This window comes from Saccopteryx leptura, chromosome 3 (assembly GCF_036850995.1).
Source record: "Saccopteryx leptura isolate mSacLep1 chromosome 3, mSacLep1_pri_phased_curated, whole genome shotgun sequence".
In the NCBI taxonomy this organism is placed as follows: domain Eukaryota; kingdom Metazoa; phylum Chordata; class Mammalia; order Chiroptera; family Emballonuridae; genus Saccopteryx; species Saccopteryx leptura.
This window is the reverse complement of record NC_089505.1, coordinates 63,220,974-63,238,756: the sequence shown is the minus strand read 5'-3', so window position 1 is coordinate 63,238,756 and position 17,783 is coordinate 63,220,974. Positions and strand designations below refer to the sequence as shown.

At 53.9% G+C, this 17,783-nt stretch overlaps 1 protein-coding gene across 1 annotated transcript in view; it reads right to left on the bottom strand.

The window, feature by feature from the left end:
- The window catches only part of PPP1R37 (protein phosphatase 1 regulatory subunit 37), a 51,907-nt gene that overhangs the window by 5,379 nt on the left and 28,745 nt on the right, over nt 1-17,783 (bottom strand). Inside the window, exons 2-4 of the mRNA XM_066373735.1 lie at nt 2,647-2,744; nt 1,198-1,243; nt 448-548 (exon numbers count right to left, since the gene is read on the bottom strand). Of these exons, the coding sequence (XP_066229832.1) occupies nt 448-548; nt 1,198-1,243; nt 2,647-2,744 (245 nt within the window). The remainder of the gene's footprint in view (nt 1-447; nt 549-1,197; nt 1,244-2,646; nt 2,745-17,783) is intronic.

Genomic DNA, 17,783 nt, shown 5'->3' with positions numbered 1-17,783 from the left:
TGGGCTGCTTGTGACCTCCAAGTCTGGGGAGGCGAGGACAACCAGGCCCAAGTGGGCGGGCAGGTTTCAGAAGTTTCTCAAACTCTCTCCTACAGGCACTGGGATGTAGGCAGGCCTGGGGCGGGGGCTGGGCAACAGACATTCCTGGAAAAACTCCAGGGGGCCACAAGCCTCCCCTCCAGCCTGGCTCCCCAAGACTCTCCCTCGCTTACAAAGCCCCTGACTTTGGGGCGGGTCTGCGAGACACCTTCTCTGGGCCCTACTCCAGAGCCACAACATTCTTCCCATGAACTCTGGTCACAATGATGTCGCCCTGTTTTGTCCCTCCAGAGGCCCTGCCCAGCCTTTGTCCAAGGGGGAATTCTTCCTCCTGCAGTGCACACCCCAAACCTCTAACGAGCCAGGGAGCTCAGGAAGCAGGTAAGGGAGGTGGCAGAGGCTGCTCACATCTTCGTCCAGGTTTGTCTGCTCCAGATCCACGACCTTGAACTGCAGCCTCTTGAAGACCTCTTCCAGGGCCTCGCAGGCTTTGTAGTCAAGCTTTTCACCTGGGAGGACACAGAACACCAAGAGTGCACGTGTGAGCTCACTTCTGCATGTGATGGGGGGCTGGGAGCAAACAGGGGTTCCAGGTCAGGGGAAGGAGGAAGGGCCTTTGCCCCCACACCTCTCAGGCCCAGCTCCTGTCCCTGGTCAAGCTCCTTTGGCAGGACCCACTGACCCCAAGCAGGCCCAGGCCCACATTCTGCCCTCAGACCCACCTGCAAGGAAGCTCAGCTTTGCCCACTACCTAAGGCAGGGGTCCCCAAACTACGGCCTGCGGGCCGCAAGTGGCCCCCTGAGGCCATTTATCCGGCCCCCGCTGCACTTCTGAAAGGGGCACCTCTTTCATTGGTGGTCAGTGAGAGGAGCACATTGACCATCATTAGCCAAAAGCAGGCCCATAGTTCCCATTGAAATACTGGTCAGCTGGTTGATTTAAATTTACTTGTTCTTTATTTTAAATATTGTATTTGTTCCCATTTTTTTTTTTTTTTACTTTAAAATAAGATATGTGCAGTGTGCATAGGGATTTGTTCATAGTTTTTGTTTTAGTCCGGCCCTCCAATGGTCTGAGGGACAGTAAACTGGCCCCCTTTGTAAAAAGTTTGGGGACCCCTGACCTAAGGGCTTCCTGCCCTCTACCCAGACACACACCTTTTAGGTCCAGACAGTCAATACGGTGCCCGAGGTCCGTGAACTCCTGGTAAAGCAGAGCGGATGGTAGTTAAGGCAGGAAGCGCCTACAGGGGGTCAGGTTGGACCCTGACAGTGCAGCAGCTGGGGCTCCATCTGGCTCCGCTATTTCTGAGGTGAGGCAGTGTTCCGGGGTGGGGGCAGAGGGGCCTCAGAGAGCACAGCAGAGAATGGAGTGAAGGGGTGGGCCTGGGCGTCTCTGGGGCGAGTGTTTCAGGCACAAGGAACAGCCAGGGCAAAGGCTGTGAGGCAGGTCTGAGGCCCGGCACACTGCCAGAGCTCAGTAAAGGGAAATAAAGGCATTGGACAGATGTCTTCCCAGCCCCCTCCTGGCTCTGAGTTCTAGCCCCACCCCATGGGTGCCAGGTCCTGTTCTCTGGGCTCCACACACATGGACCCATAGCACAGGGGCCGTGATGAGCCCATGTAGAGACAAAGAGGCTAAGGCCCAATCTTGCCTGGGGTCACTTGCTAGTAAGGGCAGGGGTGGTCTGAACCAGGCACCAGGGCTCATGCTCCCGGCTGCCACAATGAGTGGCCATCTTTCACAGGACCTGACAATAAGACCTTCTGGAATCCCCTACAGAACCCTTGACCCAGGTGCGCGGGGGGAGCGGGGGCGGTGGGGGTGAGTACGCTGCTCACAACAGTGCAGTCTGAAGGAGCAACAGCCCTAGGAACAAGCAGCGTGGGAATGTTCTGGAAGGCATACGGCAGTGCTTTACCAACTTGGGCAGGTGGGGGGGGCATGGCACAGCTACAATAACAGCCTTATCATATAAAAACAGAGACTGCCCATCTATACCTCTGGATAGAGACCTGCCACCTTACAAATGCCTTGGAAAGGCCAGAGAACAAAACCCCAAGACTCAGGTAAGAAGTAGAGTTTGCTTTTTATGTCTGTAGTAGTTTGATTTTTAAAAATTAGAGAACATATGTTACTTTTGTAATTCAGACTTTTAAGAATAAATATTGTATATATCGGTGGTTTTTAACCTTTCTAAATTGGGGACTGGTGAAAACAGAATTATTTCAGGGACTGCTAAGGCACCATAAGCATAAGCGAATGTGACATAGGGTGGCAGACTGGACTGGTCCGCGGACCAGCAGTTGAAAAACAATAGTATACATGGCTTTTCCCACGTGGATCAGAATTTCTTTGGGGACTGATACTCGAAATTCTTACTTTACATAATTCTCTACTGTTCAAATATTCATGAAGAGCCTGATTACTTTAACAGCTGAAGAGAAGATTTTCCAGATGTACCTACATGGCCCTCGGCCAGGAGAGCAAGCTGGGCAGTGCTTGTGTGGTCCCTCCTGCTCGGGCGGACAGCAGAGGCCCAGAGGCTGCTGGAAGGTGGGGGGATGGCAGCTTCACCCTGGGAGCCCCCTCCCCACCTGGCATACCTGGAGCTGCCTGAGGAGCTTGGGGATCTGTCTGCAGTTCAGCTTCTGGCAGGCCTGCTTGTAGGCGCCGATGACCTCATCCACAGTCACATTCTGGGCTGCGGGCACAGAGGACCCCGCCTGTGACTCTCCATATTCTGGGTCCCTTTCAACCCCTCCCGCCCAGGCCTCTGCCAGCCCTGTTCCCCTCGCAGCCTCCACTATAAAATGCCCCTTCCAACAACCCACTGAGCTCTTTCCTCCCACTGAGGGCCCCTGCTGCCACCACTGTTCTGGAGAGGTGCCCCTAGGTGCCCCCAAACCACAGCACCCCCCCCCATATCTCCCTATGGCTCCTGGAGCAATTTCACCAAACAATATACAACTACTATCACACAATTTTCTACCTGTCAGCTGTCTTCCCCACTAGACTAGGAGCCCACAAGGGCAGAGCAGGGCTGGGACCACGGTGGTCACCATTCCTCAGCACCATCCAGCCCAGGACCAGCCCCAGAGCAAGTGTTTGTTTTGAGGGTTTTTTTTGTTGTTGTTTTTGATGAGAAAACGAGTCCGTTCTCCAGCCCCATAAAGAAGCTGAGCTCAAAGAGGTGAAGCACCTCGCCCAAGGTCACACAGCTGGTAAGTGACAGAGCTGGGCTTCAAACCCAGTTCCTTCCTGCGCTACCATGTGGCCCTTGAGAATCCCACTCCCGAGACACTCGCAACAGCAAAGCCTCCTCCGGCGGCTCTCGGCAGCTGCACAGCCTGGCCCCCCGCACCCCGCACGGAGGGGGAGAGACTGCCCTTTCGTCTGTGTGATGTGTCTTCAGCGGACATTTAATAAAAATGGAGATCAGCAGCATGTGGCCTTTGTGCCTTCTTTCAGAGCATAAGGATTTTGAGTTTGGGCCCCTTTAGAGTGTTATGAAGTAACTGTCTGATGCACCACACCAGGTAGGAGATATTTGTACTGCTTACAGTTTTTGGCTATTAGATCTTGGCTTTTGCCCCAGGGTGACCAGGAGGACAGGAAGGAAAGGCTCTGGGTGGTGGGGGGAGACAGGGTCGGGCCTGGTGTAGAAAGCTCTTGGGGCCAGCAGAAAGGACCGGGCCAGGAAGGGGGTAGGAAGAGGGCGGCCTTTGGCAGCCCCTCAGCCTTTCCTCACCCTGGTGCCATCCTGGCCCGGTCCTCGGGGGCCAGCAGAAGTACCTGCAGAGAGTCCAGGTAAACTTCTCCAAGCGGACTCTCCTTCCAGCCAATGCTCTTGCCAGGGGCCCTGCACCCCATCTGATCTCATCAGTCACTACCCTGCTTCCTAGGGCAGGAAGCCGAGGTCCAGGAAAGAAAAGCTGACTGCCCAGCGCCAGGCAACTGGTGCATGGCAGAGTGGAACATTTGTTCCAGAACTCTCTCTTCACTGTGCTGTATGGGGGTGGGGAGGCTGGGACCACTGTGCTGGATGTAAGAGGCCAACAGAACCTGACTTGTGGTGGCGCAGTGGATAAAGCATCAACCTAGAATGCTGAGGTCGCCAGTTTGAAACCCTGGGCTTGCCTGGTCAAGGTACATTATGGGAGTTGATGCTTCCTGCTCCCCCTCCCTAAAACAAACAAAATCTTAAAAAAGAAGCCAACAGAGACCCCAACCTCCCCAGAGGTCAGGCCTGCGCCTCTGCCCTCACTTCCTCTTGGGGGAGCTGCAGGCCATGAGCAGCCTTCCTGGTGCCAGCTGTCCAGCAGACCTCATGAGGGCGCTCCCTGCAACATGGTAGCGCCCCAGCTCCGGGGGAACAGGAACTGGCCCAGCCTGGAAGGCTGCCCTTGGGACTCAAGCGGCTGCCTCAGGGAGTCCAGCCAAGCACAGTCCATGTGCTTGAGTGGGGAAAAACTGCCTCTTTATTTCACTAGCTGAACTGAACTGGAATTGCGCCTTTCTGTCTCATTAACATAGGCAAAAAGAAAGAAAGGAAATAGTGTTTAGCTGACCCTTTGACTTTGCCACCAACACACGACAGATGTTTTTACATAACATTATTACAGCTTTAGAATGCTCATCACTACTTTGAAACTGGTAGTCATGACAGCTGCTGCTGTCTCCTGTTATTTCATGTGGTGTCTATAAGAAGATCACAACTTAAAATAATTAAGCTAATTATATATTTTTTTAAATTTTTATTTATTTATTTATTTTTTACAGAGACAGAGAGTGAGTCAGAGAGAGGGATAGACAGGGACAGACAGACAGGAACAGAGAGAGATGAGAAGCACCAATCATTAGTTTTTCATTGCGCGCTGCAACACCCTAGTTCATTGATTGCTTTCTCATATGTGCTTTGACCGTGGGCCTTCAGCAGACCGAGCAACCCCTTGCTGGAGCCAGCGACCCTGGGTTCAAGCTGGTGGGCTTTTGCTCAAACCAGATGAGCCCGCGCCCAAGCTGGCGACCCTGGGGTCTCGAACCTGGGTTCTCTGCATCCCAGTCCGATGCTCTATCCACTGCGCCACTGCCTGGTCAGGTGCTAATTATATTTTAACTGGTATCCTTGGCAATCCCATTTTACTTTAAAATTTATTTTTATTTTTTAATTTTAGAGCGAGGGAGACATCAATTGGTTGTTCCATCCACTCATGCAATTCATTGGCTGGCTCCTGCATGTGCTCCAACCACAGATAAAACCTGCAACTCTGGCATATCAGGACAATGCTTCAACCAACTGAGCTATCTGGCCAGGGTCCTATTTCATTTTTTGTCTTTAAAAGTCATCACTCCGCCTGACCAGGTAGTGACACAATGAATAGAGCGTTGAACTGCTTGGTATGCTGAGGACCCAAGTCTGAAACCCTGAGGTCGCTGGCTTGAGCACAATGGAGTGTCAACCTGGGACGCTGAGGACCCATCCAGCTTGAGCGCAGGCTCACTGGCTTGAGCACGGGGTCACCAGCTTGAGCATGGAATCATAGAGATGACCCCCTGGTCTCTGGCTTGAGCAAGGGGTCACTGACTCAGCTGGAGCCCCCCAGCCAAGACACGTATGAGAAAGCAAGCAATGACCAATTAAGGTGCCACAACAATGAGTTGATGCTTCTCATCTCTCTCCCTTCCTGTCTGTCCCTCTCACTCTCTTGTGTGTGCTTTAAAAAAAAAAGAAAAAAACATCACTCCAAGAAAGGGTCCGCAGGCTTTGTCATCAGATGGCCAAAGGGCACAAACCTCCTGGATAAACTTCCATAAAGGCCCAGGCTGGGCTGGCCTGGTCAGGTTGTATTGGGATGGAGTAGGACTGGGCACATTCAGGGTCATAACTAGCAGTTCTCAGGGAACAGGTGACACTTAAGCAACCCTTCAAACTGTGATTGGCCCTTGAGGTGTTCACCTTTTACAGCCCTTCTACCAGGAAGTCCTACTAGATCTCCCAGACTGAGCCAAACTTTCCCTCTGCCTGCCAAATTCCCCAAGGAGCCTCTCAGTGAGCTAAAGGTCCAGTGTCTCTAACCTGGCTGCCTCCACACCACCCACAGCTGTCATCCAATTATACCTTCAGCTGGTCATTGACCAGGTTTGGACAAAGATACAGCTTCATACAAGGCTACCTCTACCGCCAGACCTCAGGAGATTAAACCTGCCCACCCATTTACAGAAGGGAAAACTGAGGAGGGGGGTAGGAGAGGTAGACATACTCAGTAGGGGATTGGTGCCCCCTCATGATAAAAATGGAAATTGCATCTCGTCATTTTCTTCAGTGCCTCAGACACTCTATGGAGGTGGGGGCAGCACTTGGGAAAGACATTAAAATAACAAAAGTGGGGGCTCAGGCAGTCCACTGCAGGGCAGCTTGGCAGCCTGGGTGCACCCCCACCCTGCCTCGATTCCCACAACAGCATTACGAGCTCATCCTGAGCCTGCCATGTCACTCTCGTGGGAATACACTAGAGTGCTGGGTGTCTCGGGAATGACCTTCTAGTAATCATGACGTATTTCATTTATGTATTAAGTAAAAGAACTACTACTACAAAACCAGCATTCTGCATATATTATCTTTTGGGAATGAAATAAACTATATTCAAATAGAAAAATGAACCAGTTTCAGAAAAAATGGCAAGGAAACAGCAGCGCGGGTGGTTCAGAGAAATACTATGTAGCATTTATCAGCACCGGTGGTGCTATGCCAGGCCCACCCGAGCACTATATAAGCTAGCGCAATGGGTGGAAGCTCAGGCAGTAGGCTCCAGGACCGCCCCTGCACACACTTGCTCACCTGTAATGTTGTGATGAAGTGACCAAGGGAAAACACTGAACGTCTGATGATGAAGGACTGCCATGCAAGGGTACAACAAGCAGTGCAAAGGCTCTGAGGTGATGGGCTGGCCTGAGGCCCAGCTTGGAGCTCCAGGGCCAGGCTGCAAATGGCATGGCTGTAGAGTAAGTCCTGACACGGCTCTGTCCTGAAGTGACAGAGGCCTAAACCCTTGCTGCCTCTCTCCTACACTGCTACCTCAGATAGTGCCTCCCAAGTTCCACACGTGGACACGGAGTCTCCAAAGTAGTTAAGAATACAGGCTGTGGAGCCACAGAGCCTAGGGTGGCTCCCAAATTAAATTGAGACTCTGAGCAAAGTGCTTTAACCTCTGGGCCTCAATCGCCTTTTCCCTAAAGTGGGATGAGTGTCTAAGTCAGGCTCACTGATTCTGCCCCTGAGAACAGGGCTCAGCACACACTCTGAGTGCCCCCAAACTGCCAGCCATCACTGGCATGTCCCCCCACCCCCACTGGAAGGCAGGGACCAGGACAGGCCTGCAAGAGCATTTGTTCAAGGATGGAATGCTTGGTGAGGCCAGGTGGACACATGAATGTGAAACACTCATTTGTGTCTCAGCTCAGGGTTCAAATATGTTTGCTCAACTCCCAAGTCCAAGGCTCTGAAGGTCTGGCCTAAGCAGGAGCTGGGGTTCATCAGTCAGAGGGGGAGGGCAGTGTGTGAGGGAGAGGGGGTATCATGCAAACTGGGGATGGGACGTGCAGAGGTAAGAAGGCCAGCATTCCAACCCTTGTCCTGGTGAGGCTGTGACAACCAATCAAAGTGATCTCTTCCCGCCCACATCCCCATGAAAGGGATACCTGCAGGGTCTCAGGAGAGAAGGACATGAGGACACCACTAAGCAGCCGGCACAAACAGCACAATGCTGGGTCTCATTCAGCGGGAGACACAACTGGAAAACAAGATGACGATGACAATCACCGCTTCCAGGTACTGGAAACTTAACTGTGTAAGGCACAATGCTAGAACTTTCCACACAGTTTCATTTAGCCAGCTCCTCAATCCTATGAAATTGGGGAGGCAAGCTCAGAGAAGACAAGGTGTCTGCCCAAGGTCACAGAGCCAGGAATGGCAGGACTGGACACACACCCAGGCCTGCCTTGTTCTCAAACCAGACCATGGCTTTATTCTCACACCACCATGACTAGCCTGAGGAGGGGAAGCGGGTTGGCTGGAGGGAGACTGAGGGACCCCTAGACTCTGAGAAGGGATGGCTGTGGGGCAGCTGGCATGCAGGGTGAGCCTGTGCCGCCCCATCAGCTGGCACCAGTTTCCCAGGAAGAGGCTGCCGCCCCCACACCTGCTACGGCCCTCACAAAGGGACAGAGAGAGAAGCCCTCTGCTGGGCATCAGGGACAGACAGGCAGAGAGAAGCCTGTCTCTTATTGCCACACAGGTGCAAAGGCCCCCACGAGGTGCAAGGACAGCTCAGACACCAGGGGGCAGCAATGAGTCATGCCATCCCCGCCAGCCTGGAGCTGGGGTCACAGGCAGTCATCCATCCAAGTGGGAGACAAAAGCCAGGAAACAACCATGAGGGCAGTGAGGAGAGGGGGACCAGAGAGGGGAGAGGGGGAACAGAGAGGGGAGAGGGGAAACCGAGAGGGGAGAGGGGAACAGAGAGGGAAGGGGAGCAGCTTTCACCCTTGGGGCTACAACAGCCAGTATGAGAGGGGCCAGTATGAGAGGGGGACACAGATGAGAGATAAACACGGCAGTGAGGGCTTGGGGAGGGGTGGGCATGATGAGGTGGGAGCAGGCCTGGCCCTATCAGCACACCCAGAGGCCAGCGCACAGGAGCAGTGCGGTGGAGACACAGTGGCCTCTCTGCATGAGACAGGAGCCAATGGACTGGGCGCAGGGCACCAACAGGAGCCCCTCAGGTCTGGGGAGGACTGTAGTTTATAGGAATGGGGCTTCCCTAAGAGGAAAGCAGTCAGGATTAGCATAGCAGCGTGACAAGTGCTGTTGCCCGTAAGTACCCATCCATCTTGGGGAAAATCTGAGGCAGGACGGGGCAAAGCCCAGCTAATAGGCTGGGAGCATGAGCTATGGGCAACAGCCATCAACGCCAACCACCACGGCCTGGGCGCTTGCCTGCTTAGCACCCTGCTGGCTGCACCCAATAAAAGTCCCCCAGCCACCCCGCTCAGTCTGGGCTCACAGAGTTAAAAGGGGACAGACTGAAACACCCAGATCTGACCTGACTTTAAACACACAAGCACACACACGTGCGCACGCACACACACGCACAAACAGAATCATGAGTCCTACATGGTATCACAAAATGTTTCTTAGAAGGCCAGACAGCCAATAGTTTGTACTTTACAGAGCACACAGCCTCTGTCACAACAACTCAACTCTGCACTGGAGCAGGAAAGCAGGCACCCAGTATAAACAAAGCAGCACGGACATGTTCAAATAAATCTTTATAAAATCAGGCACTCAGCTCAAGCTGCAGTTTGTTGGGTTGTCCCAGACATTTCTGGAAGGACACAAAAGAAACTGAGTAGCTGCTTTTAGGAAAGTTGAGGAGGAGAGGGAGGAGCTTCCTTTTCTTTATATACCTTTTTATATTTTTTGAATACTGAAGTGCATGCAGGTGTTACCTACTCAAAAAATTCATACATCTAGTTAAGAAAACCCAGCTACCCCCCACCCAACCCTGCCCAGGTCCACCTAAACTCAAAGCCCAAACTCCTGCTCACTGTACTCACGCAAGAGGCTCCACTTCCAAGGGATTCAGCCAGAGAACCTGGCACCATTAGGACAGAGGTGGCGTAGGGCGGTACGGGAGAGAGGTGGGTGGGAGCTTAGGCTCAAGCCTGGGAAATGCTAGCACAGACGGATGGACAGAGGGCAGAAGCCAAATGGACACAGAAGATGCATTCAAATATTACTTATGTCATTTCAACACAGAGTAAACACCTGCTATGGCACTTTCTGGCATTCTCAGGCACGGCGGGCCAGAGCAGGGGTGCACCAAAGCCAGGGCTCTGCTCTGCAGTCTGCGCCCTCGCTCACACATAACCACTGGCAACAGCAGAGCCCCACACCCCGCGGCTCTGGGTTTAACAGTGTGAGTGGCCCAAGTTAGGGGACCTGAGTTCCAATCCTCTCCCCACAACCTGACTGGCTGCCCACCCACTGTTGGCTACAGTTGTTGAAAGTCTTGTGGCAGGTAGGTGACCTGGCCTACGCAGGACGGTGTTTCTCTAGGCGGGACTGGGGAACTCAGCTCTTGGGGCTCTTTGTTGCAGGACTGGAGGTCTGTGGACACCACTGTCCCCTAACCAGGCCGCCTAGGCTCACACCTTCAAGGCAGAAGGCTGGTTCAGGAAGGATAAGGCCAGTGATCACGGCATAGGGAAGCCAGGAGTCCGAAGCTACAAACCTGCAGCAGCGCCACAGGTTGACTTCCTGGCAAATACATAGCCTGTCCCAGTAGTGAGTGCTGCCTTGGCCATGACACCTGTGAAAGTACTGACTGGCCCTCTTGCCCTCAGCCACCCTGGGGAACCCTGCCCTTCTCCCCTTACCTCCCTCACAGTGCCACCCCAGGACACTGGCTGGGACCATTCATGTTACCTCTACTCCCTGCTGGACTGGGAGCCCTGGGAAGACAGCCTAGGGTTGGTGGCCCAAGCTGTGTCCCCAACACTGCCCAGCATGGGGCCAGGTGTGGGAGACAGGCTGCAAGCTGACAAAGTTCCTTGCAGTCTAAGTGTTAAGCCAAAGGCTAACCTTTCCCCACACCCTCTGATTGTTTCTGCTGAGTTGCTAAAGGCAATCTATATCCCCCTTCCTCTTATCCTTTGTGGAGCTGCCGGTTGAGATGTTGAGCATGGTGGGGGGGGGGGGGGGTTGCACTCTTGGGAGAATTCCTGGTATATCTCAGAAATGTGACTGTATGGAGACCTCTTTGTTTTGCAAATGGCGTTGCTCTCTGTACTATAAAATAAAGCTTTTGGGGGGTGCAGGTTTGCTCTGGCTCAGCATCAGCCTGCCAGGTGACCTCCCCATCCCATTCTTTTCCTCTCTGTTTTTATTTCTTAATCCTCCACCATTCTCACTCAGGTCTGGACCTGGTTTGTGACAGCCAAACACAGAGAGGCACCAGACAGGGTGAGAGGGAGACAGACAGATGGCGGAGCTCATATCTGGCTGCTGTACTAGGCCTTAAGGTTGGACAGGGCATCTGACAGGCGTTCTGCCTGGGAGGCCTGGCTCCAGGACCCACTGGACAAGGAAGCCTGGAGGAAGGTGAGAGGGAAGGGGTGGGCCCAGGCCCTGCCATGAAACTTCTCATTTTGTGAAACCTACACTGCAATTCAGGGTGTGCCCTGCTCAGAGCTGCTCTGCATTTCACCCTTTATTCCACGGTGGCATTCTGCCAGGCACTTCGTTACTGAGTCTTGAATCCTCATTGGAATCCTGCAGAGCAGAGATCTCAGCCCACTACCCACTGAGCAGAGGGGAAAGTCTCTCCTAACACTCTCTCCTCAAGTCATGCAGCTGGAAAGGGGTGGGGGGAAGAACAATGTCAATCTGTCCCAGTCCACTTTAGTGCCCTGAGGTTCTCAGGCCCTTGGCTTCAAGCTGGGGCCTAGAAAATGCAGCCTTTGCTAAATATCAAGACAGAGACTTGTCTTTCTTTTTGGGGGTTTTCAGGATCTGGGAGCTGATTCTGCCCCTCAGCAGAGCTGCCCTCCACAGGAGGGCCACATGTACCAGCGACCAGGTCGACCAGGCCCCAGGACTGTGTGCGAGGGGGGGGGGGGTCAGCCTGGTGCACTCACTAAACCCGGAGTCCCTCAATAGCAGCCACCCATCCCCAGGCCCCTCCAGAGCCCTGTGTGTGGTCAAGGGGACAAACCCAGAGTTTCAGCAGAGTCACACGGCCAGCCATAACGGAGAGGGGGAAGGTAATACACAGGAGGGAAGGCTGGCCAGACTGGGAACTTTCTGATGGGAAGGGAGCCTCTAGGGAAGATCGTGAAGAGTGAGACAGCAAAGAGGGAAAGGTGTGCCTGGGCAGAGGGAACTTTGTGCACAGAGTACAGGTGTGAAGACTGCAGTGTGCATCTGGGCAGTGAGTGCACGTTCAGGAGGGCCCAGGGGGTGTGAGAGGAGGGGGGTCTGCAAGGAGGCTGAGGGGAGGCCCTCCCAGAGGGCCCCAGTCCCGAAGCACCATCCTAGCGGTGAAGGAGGTGTGAAGGCAGGCAGACAGCTCAGGGGCTGCATTAATAAAGGTTCCCATCCAGTCCCTGTGACAATCCTGTATGCTCACAAAGCCTCAGGGCCTCTGCACCTGCTACCCTTCTGCCCAAAATGCTCTTCTACTTCATAACCACTGCTCTCCCCTCCCTGCCTCTAGGTCTCTGCTCCCATGTCACCTCTTTGGGGCCTTCCCTGACCACCCAACAAAAAACAGCCCTCTTTGTCACTGTCACTGTACCCTGCTTCCTTAATACTCAGCGTGGTACTTCTCAAGACCAAACAAGAGGCTTTATGAACTATCTATGTGCTTAGACTACAATGAGGGGAGGGATTTTGGCGCTTTTGCTCTATGAAGTATCCCTAAAAGGGTATATATTGGGCACATAGTAGCTGCATAATAAATATTACTTAACAGAATGAGTGAACAGAGGATGGGGTGAGGACTGGGTCTCTGGAGTCTGAAGGCCAGGCATCTGAGACCTCAGCTCTGTATGAGCCAGCTGGGTGAACTGAGGGCAGGTTCCGTCTCTCCTGGGTGCCCCACACTCAGGCCCTGAGCCATGTGCACATGACAAGGTCAGGGATAGGCACCCTTACCCCAGAGCTAAGGCCTCTTGCATGCATCTTCCTTGGGTGTTGGTTCCTTCCTACACTTCCATAATGCCACCCACACGTATTCCTCCATGGCCTGGGCCACCCCATTGGTGGGGTGGGGGACAGGAGAGGGACAGAACAGTGCCAAGAAGCCTCCTGGGACCTGACATGGGGAGGAAGCAGAGCACTCACAAAGCACTGTGCGGAGGCCCATGTGCCAAGGCCCCACCACCTCTGCAGACACAAGCACTGCATGTGGTCTCTGCGCCCACACGGCTCAGCCTCACCCCCACCTCCGAGCCTTTCCTCAGACTGCCCTGCGCAAAACCCTGAGTCTGAAGGGCAATCCAGCTGGTGTCATGAGACCAGGCTTCTCACGGGAGGATCTTTATTGGAAGGGCAGGCTGAAAGTACTCAGACCCAGCTCTCTGAGACTAACCCTGCAGAGCAGCCACAGAAGGGAGGCCACAGAGTACTAGCATCACGTCAGCTGTTCCCCCTGGCCCTGGCCACCTCCAAGCTCCTCAGATCCTGGCCCAGAGGACCCTGGGAGGTGGGAGTCTATCTTCACTGTGGCACCAGTCAGTGTTCCCAGGGTGGAGGAGAAACTCCCAGGCTCTAGTCTCCTGCCTGTATTTGGGGAACTCCCTACCCTAGCTGCCCAGCTGTCTCGTTCCTGCCCATCCTGGGGCCCAGTTCACCTGCCTGGTAACATCCTCCCCACAGGCTCCTCTGCTGCGAATCCTTCAGGGCTCTGTTTCCGGGCCTGTGACCAAGATCACATGCCTCACACATGGGAGATGGACCTGAGGAGGAAAGGCCCTTAGCCCCAAGTGGGTGGTCGACTCCAGGTCTGCGATTCTGACCCCATCCCCCTGCCACTGCCTTACATTCCTAATACCGCTCCTTCCCACTGCTCCCCCCCTCCCCAGAACCCTGACTCAGACTGAGGGGAGTGAGCACACCGTGGAGCCCCCCCCCCCCCGGGTCCTGCTGATCCAGCATGTTGTGCCTACCCCCAGACTTGGTGCTTCATAACCTGACCTCATTCCGCTCCTCACAGCCCTCAGGATAGGGATGATCAGCCCACTTTCTTGAGGTGGCTCAGAAATGGGAGGTGACCTGCGCGAGGACACTTTCCCAGCTGAAAGGAGGGACAGCTCTGCTCCCCCACAGCCACCCCCATATGCTGAGTTCTCCACCACCGGTTCCTGGGTTCCTGGTTCCTCGGGTGGGGAGGGACCCTTCACTGTGGGAGCCCATCCAATTCCCCATTCCAACCCTCTAAGAGGGCGTCTAAGTCCATTCCCCAAAGCAAAAACTTGGGGTTCAGAATTCTCAAACACTCGGGGATCCTCATAATAAGAGAAATGCAACTTAATAAGAGTACACTCACACCCCATTTTTCACCTGGCAAACAGGCCAACACCCATAGGCTGGATAGCCATGCTGCTGGAGAGACCCAGAAGCTGGCGTGCCCTGAGCAGCAGGTACACACACCCACCTATGAGTTTATTCATTGCAGCACTGTTTGCAAATGCAGAACTAGAACTGACACCAGTACGCGTCAATGGGGAACAGTCAGTAAGCCTCAGGTCCCCTGTCCTGGAACTCTCTGTGGCCACAAAGAGTGAGGACACTCTCTCTGAGCCAACAGCGAACAAAAGCCAAGATAAGTTACATGGAAAGAGAAAGGTGTGGGAACAGTGTGCCTGGGAAGGCCACCTGTTATGAAATAAAGCAGGAAAAATAAAAACCCGTGCTTACTGTTAAACATCAAACTTCCACAGAGTGAAGGTTGGGAATCAGGGACAGAAGGCCCCAGGTGTTTCATCGGGCTTCCAGCAGCCCAAAGCCACCTCCCAGGGTGGTGGCCTCCTTCCAGTGGGGTGCCAGGGAGATGCTGTGCTCTGTTAGCACAACACACAGCCAACCACCACACATAGGGACACAGCACAGCACCAACCTGACCACCTTCCCAGTGGTCTCGTCCTCGGCCTGGGGAGACAACAGCAGAGGACAGAAGGTGGCTGGCTGGGGCTGTGTGTCCCTACAGTTTCAGAAGCAACTCAGAAAAAATATCAGTGACTGACAGATACCTAGGACCTATGGCAAGATAATGGGGTGGGGCAGCATGGAGGGTAAAGACCGGCCACATATTTGATCATGTCTGAAGCTGGGAGGTAGGTTCATGGGGTTCATTATACTCCAACTCTTGTATATGTCTGAAAATGTCCACAATTAAAGAGTTAAGTGGGGGCAGGGGGAGCAGCTGTTTAAGAGCTGGTGGCTCACAGAAGAAGCTAGCTCTGGGCTGGGAAGGAAATCCGACTCACACTGGGTTGTCAGCCTAGGGTTAGGGCAAGGCTGGCCTTTCACAACAACCTAATTCAAAGCCAGGCACAGCCTGGGTGTCTCCCTAGGGTCTGGCCCAGCAGGTACTAGGAAGGAAGGAAGGAAGGAAAGAAGAATGGAAGGGAGGGAGAGAAGGAGGGAAGGAGGGAGGACGGACATGGGCCTCAGGTCTGCACCCCAAGGGAAAGGACAGCTAGAAAAAGGGTTGTCAAAGGAGAACTCTGAGGCACGCAGTCAGGGGGAACAGAAACCTGGGGCTCCCAGCTTGGTGATGGCAGTGTCCTCATATTCTGTAGGGACCCCAATGACAACTTACATTTACTAAGCAGTCACCTCAGGCAGCCTCTGCTTGCGCCCGAGCTCATTGAAATCTCACAGCACCTCTGAGAAGGGAACACGATTCAACCTGAGACAAAGAAAAGGAGGTCCACAGAGGCAGCACCACCTGAGTGAGCACACAGGCCACACACTCCAGGCGATGTCCTTTCTCACTGCTGGGCCGCTCTGGCCTTCAGCCAGCCTCCTAACCAAGGCTCCACAGTCAGCGCTGCAGCTACTTACCAGCCAGGAGGAAGTATGTCGGAGGCCCTCACCCACATCAGTTATAACCCTAGGCCCTGACCTTCCCAGCCCATCACCTCTAGGGGCCCCTTTCCCCTGCCAGGGTGGGAGCTCGCACAGGGACCCAACATAGAGCAGTACATCCCCTTCCTATGGGGTACTTAGCGGGTGCTAGGAGACCTGGCCATAGAACGAGGGCAGTGGCACAGCCCAGACAGACAACAGGAGAGCAGCTGCCTCAACCAGGAGGCAGAGGTCTAGGTGGCGATTTCTCAGCATCTTCTGAAAACCTCTGCCTATCACTCTTTAGGAAAAATGAAGGGACACTTATCATGCATTATTCTGCCCAATGAACAACCCGAACTTCCTCCAGCCTCACCAGCCTTTCGGTAACTCAGGGGGATGCAGGGAGTACACAGATTACAAGGGGCTAGAATTAACGAGGCTCAGGAAATGGCACCTTTCCCAGCAGAATGCTCCATCCAACAACCACAATGTCGCCTAAGGCAGTGCCCAATGCCAAGCAGTGTGTTCCTGCGCCACATCAATGCCAGGTGTCGCCTGGGCAACAGCTCCCCTCAACGGGAAGGGGTCTGCCACACCTCACTCTGGCCAGTCCATCGGGTCTACAAGACCCTTCTGGGCCTCTGCTCAGGCGGCTCCTATGCCTGTCCCTGCTCAGAGTGGGGAACATGAGGAGACCCTGTATGGCACCTTTGGGTTCCCTACCTCTGGAAGCACTTGCCCAGGCAAGCTATACACAGGAAACCCGGTGAGGACATGCAGGTAGACTCCGAGATCCCCGGGAAAGGAAAACGCACCCCTGTGCAGCCTCTGCCCTCAGACAGGCAGGAACATACTAAGCTCAGGGTGGGTGACCAGGCCGAGGAACAGGCTGGGCTTTGAACTGACACTGAGACCTGCTCACCCCAGCACATGGCCTCCTCAACTGCAATGGGGGATGGGGTTCATCTCACCCCCTGCTTGTGCAGCCTCCCAGCTCTCCCCGCCCCCACCCCTCGCCTTATTTGTCTGTCTCCAGGTCTGCAGCTAACATTTACACCCCAACCCTCACCCAGCTCTTCCTAACTTGTCCTTCAGGTTTCAGCTCAAATGCTATCTCCTCTGAGAGGCATTCTCTGACACCTTTTAAAGCAGCATATACACACACACCCATTACTCTCCACATCTGTTCCCTCACAGCACGCACTCCAATCTGTATCTGTTTATTTGTTCACGCTCTGTCCTAGACCAAGGGATCCCAGGGTCCAGGAGTGTCACTGCAGTGTCTCAAGTAAATGGCTGTGAATGAATGAATGAATGAATGAATCAGATGATTTGCTCTGTAAACTAAATGGTCCCCCTTCCCTTCTCCGGAGAGAACCTCATGACAGGGGAGGGAACAGCGCTGCGCCCTGGAGGGGAGACCCCTCAGGAGAGGCTGTGATGGCTGTCCCCTTCCTCACAGGCTTGCTGAGGGGACATGATGCCAGCAGCTTTCTGGGTGAGAACAGTTTCTCCCTGCCCCCTCCGGAGAGGGAAATATCAAGACTCAGGAAAGATGGCCAGCTGCAGGGCGGAGCAGGGCTCATGCAAACAGGAATTCTGCCTTCAGACCCTGGGTCCCAGGCAGGGACGAGGACCTGCCTACTCCAGTGAAGGGCACAGACAGCAGGTGCCAGGGGCCTGTTCCACCCAACCCCCATCCTGACCTTCCAAGCTTGGCCCGACTAAAGATCCTGTTACGGAAACACCTGCGGTCAGAAGGCGCCCAAGGCTTTCTAAATCTCTTAGGGCAGAAGGAATCTACCACAGTAGGAGCCTGATAAGACCAACTGTGTTCTGGGATGAAGGGGAAAGTCAAGGCCTTAGTCCCTGAGACTCAAGTAGCACCGGGCATGCTAAGCACCTGAGTCCCAGTTGTGTAACAGGCAACTTTTAATTCTAAATTATTATTACTGGCAGTAGCCAACACTTATATAGCATTTCACACATATGACTTCATTTACTGCTTTCAACAACCCTTATGAGGACCCTGGCCAGTTGGCTCAGCGGTAGAGCATAGGTCAGGCATGTGGAAATCCTGGGTTCGATTCCCTGTCAGGGCACACA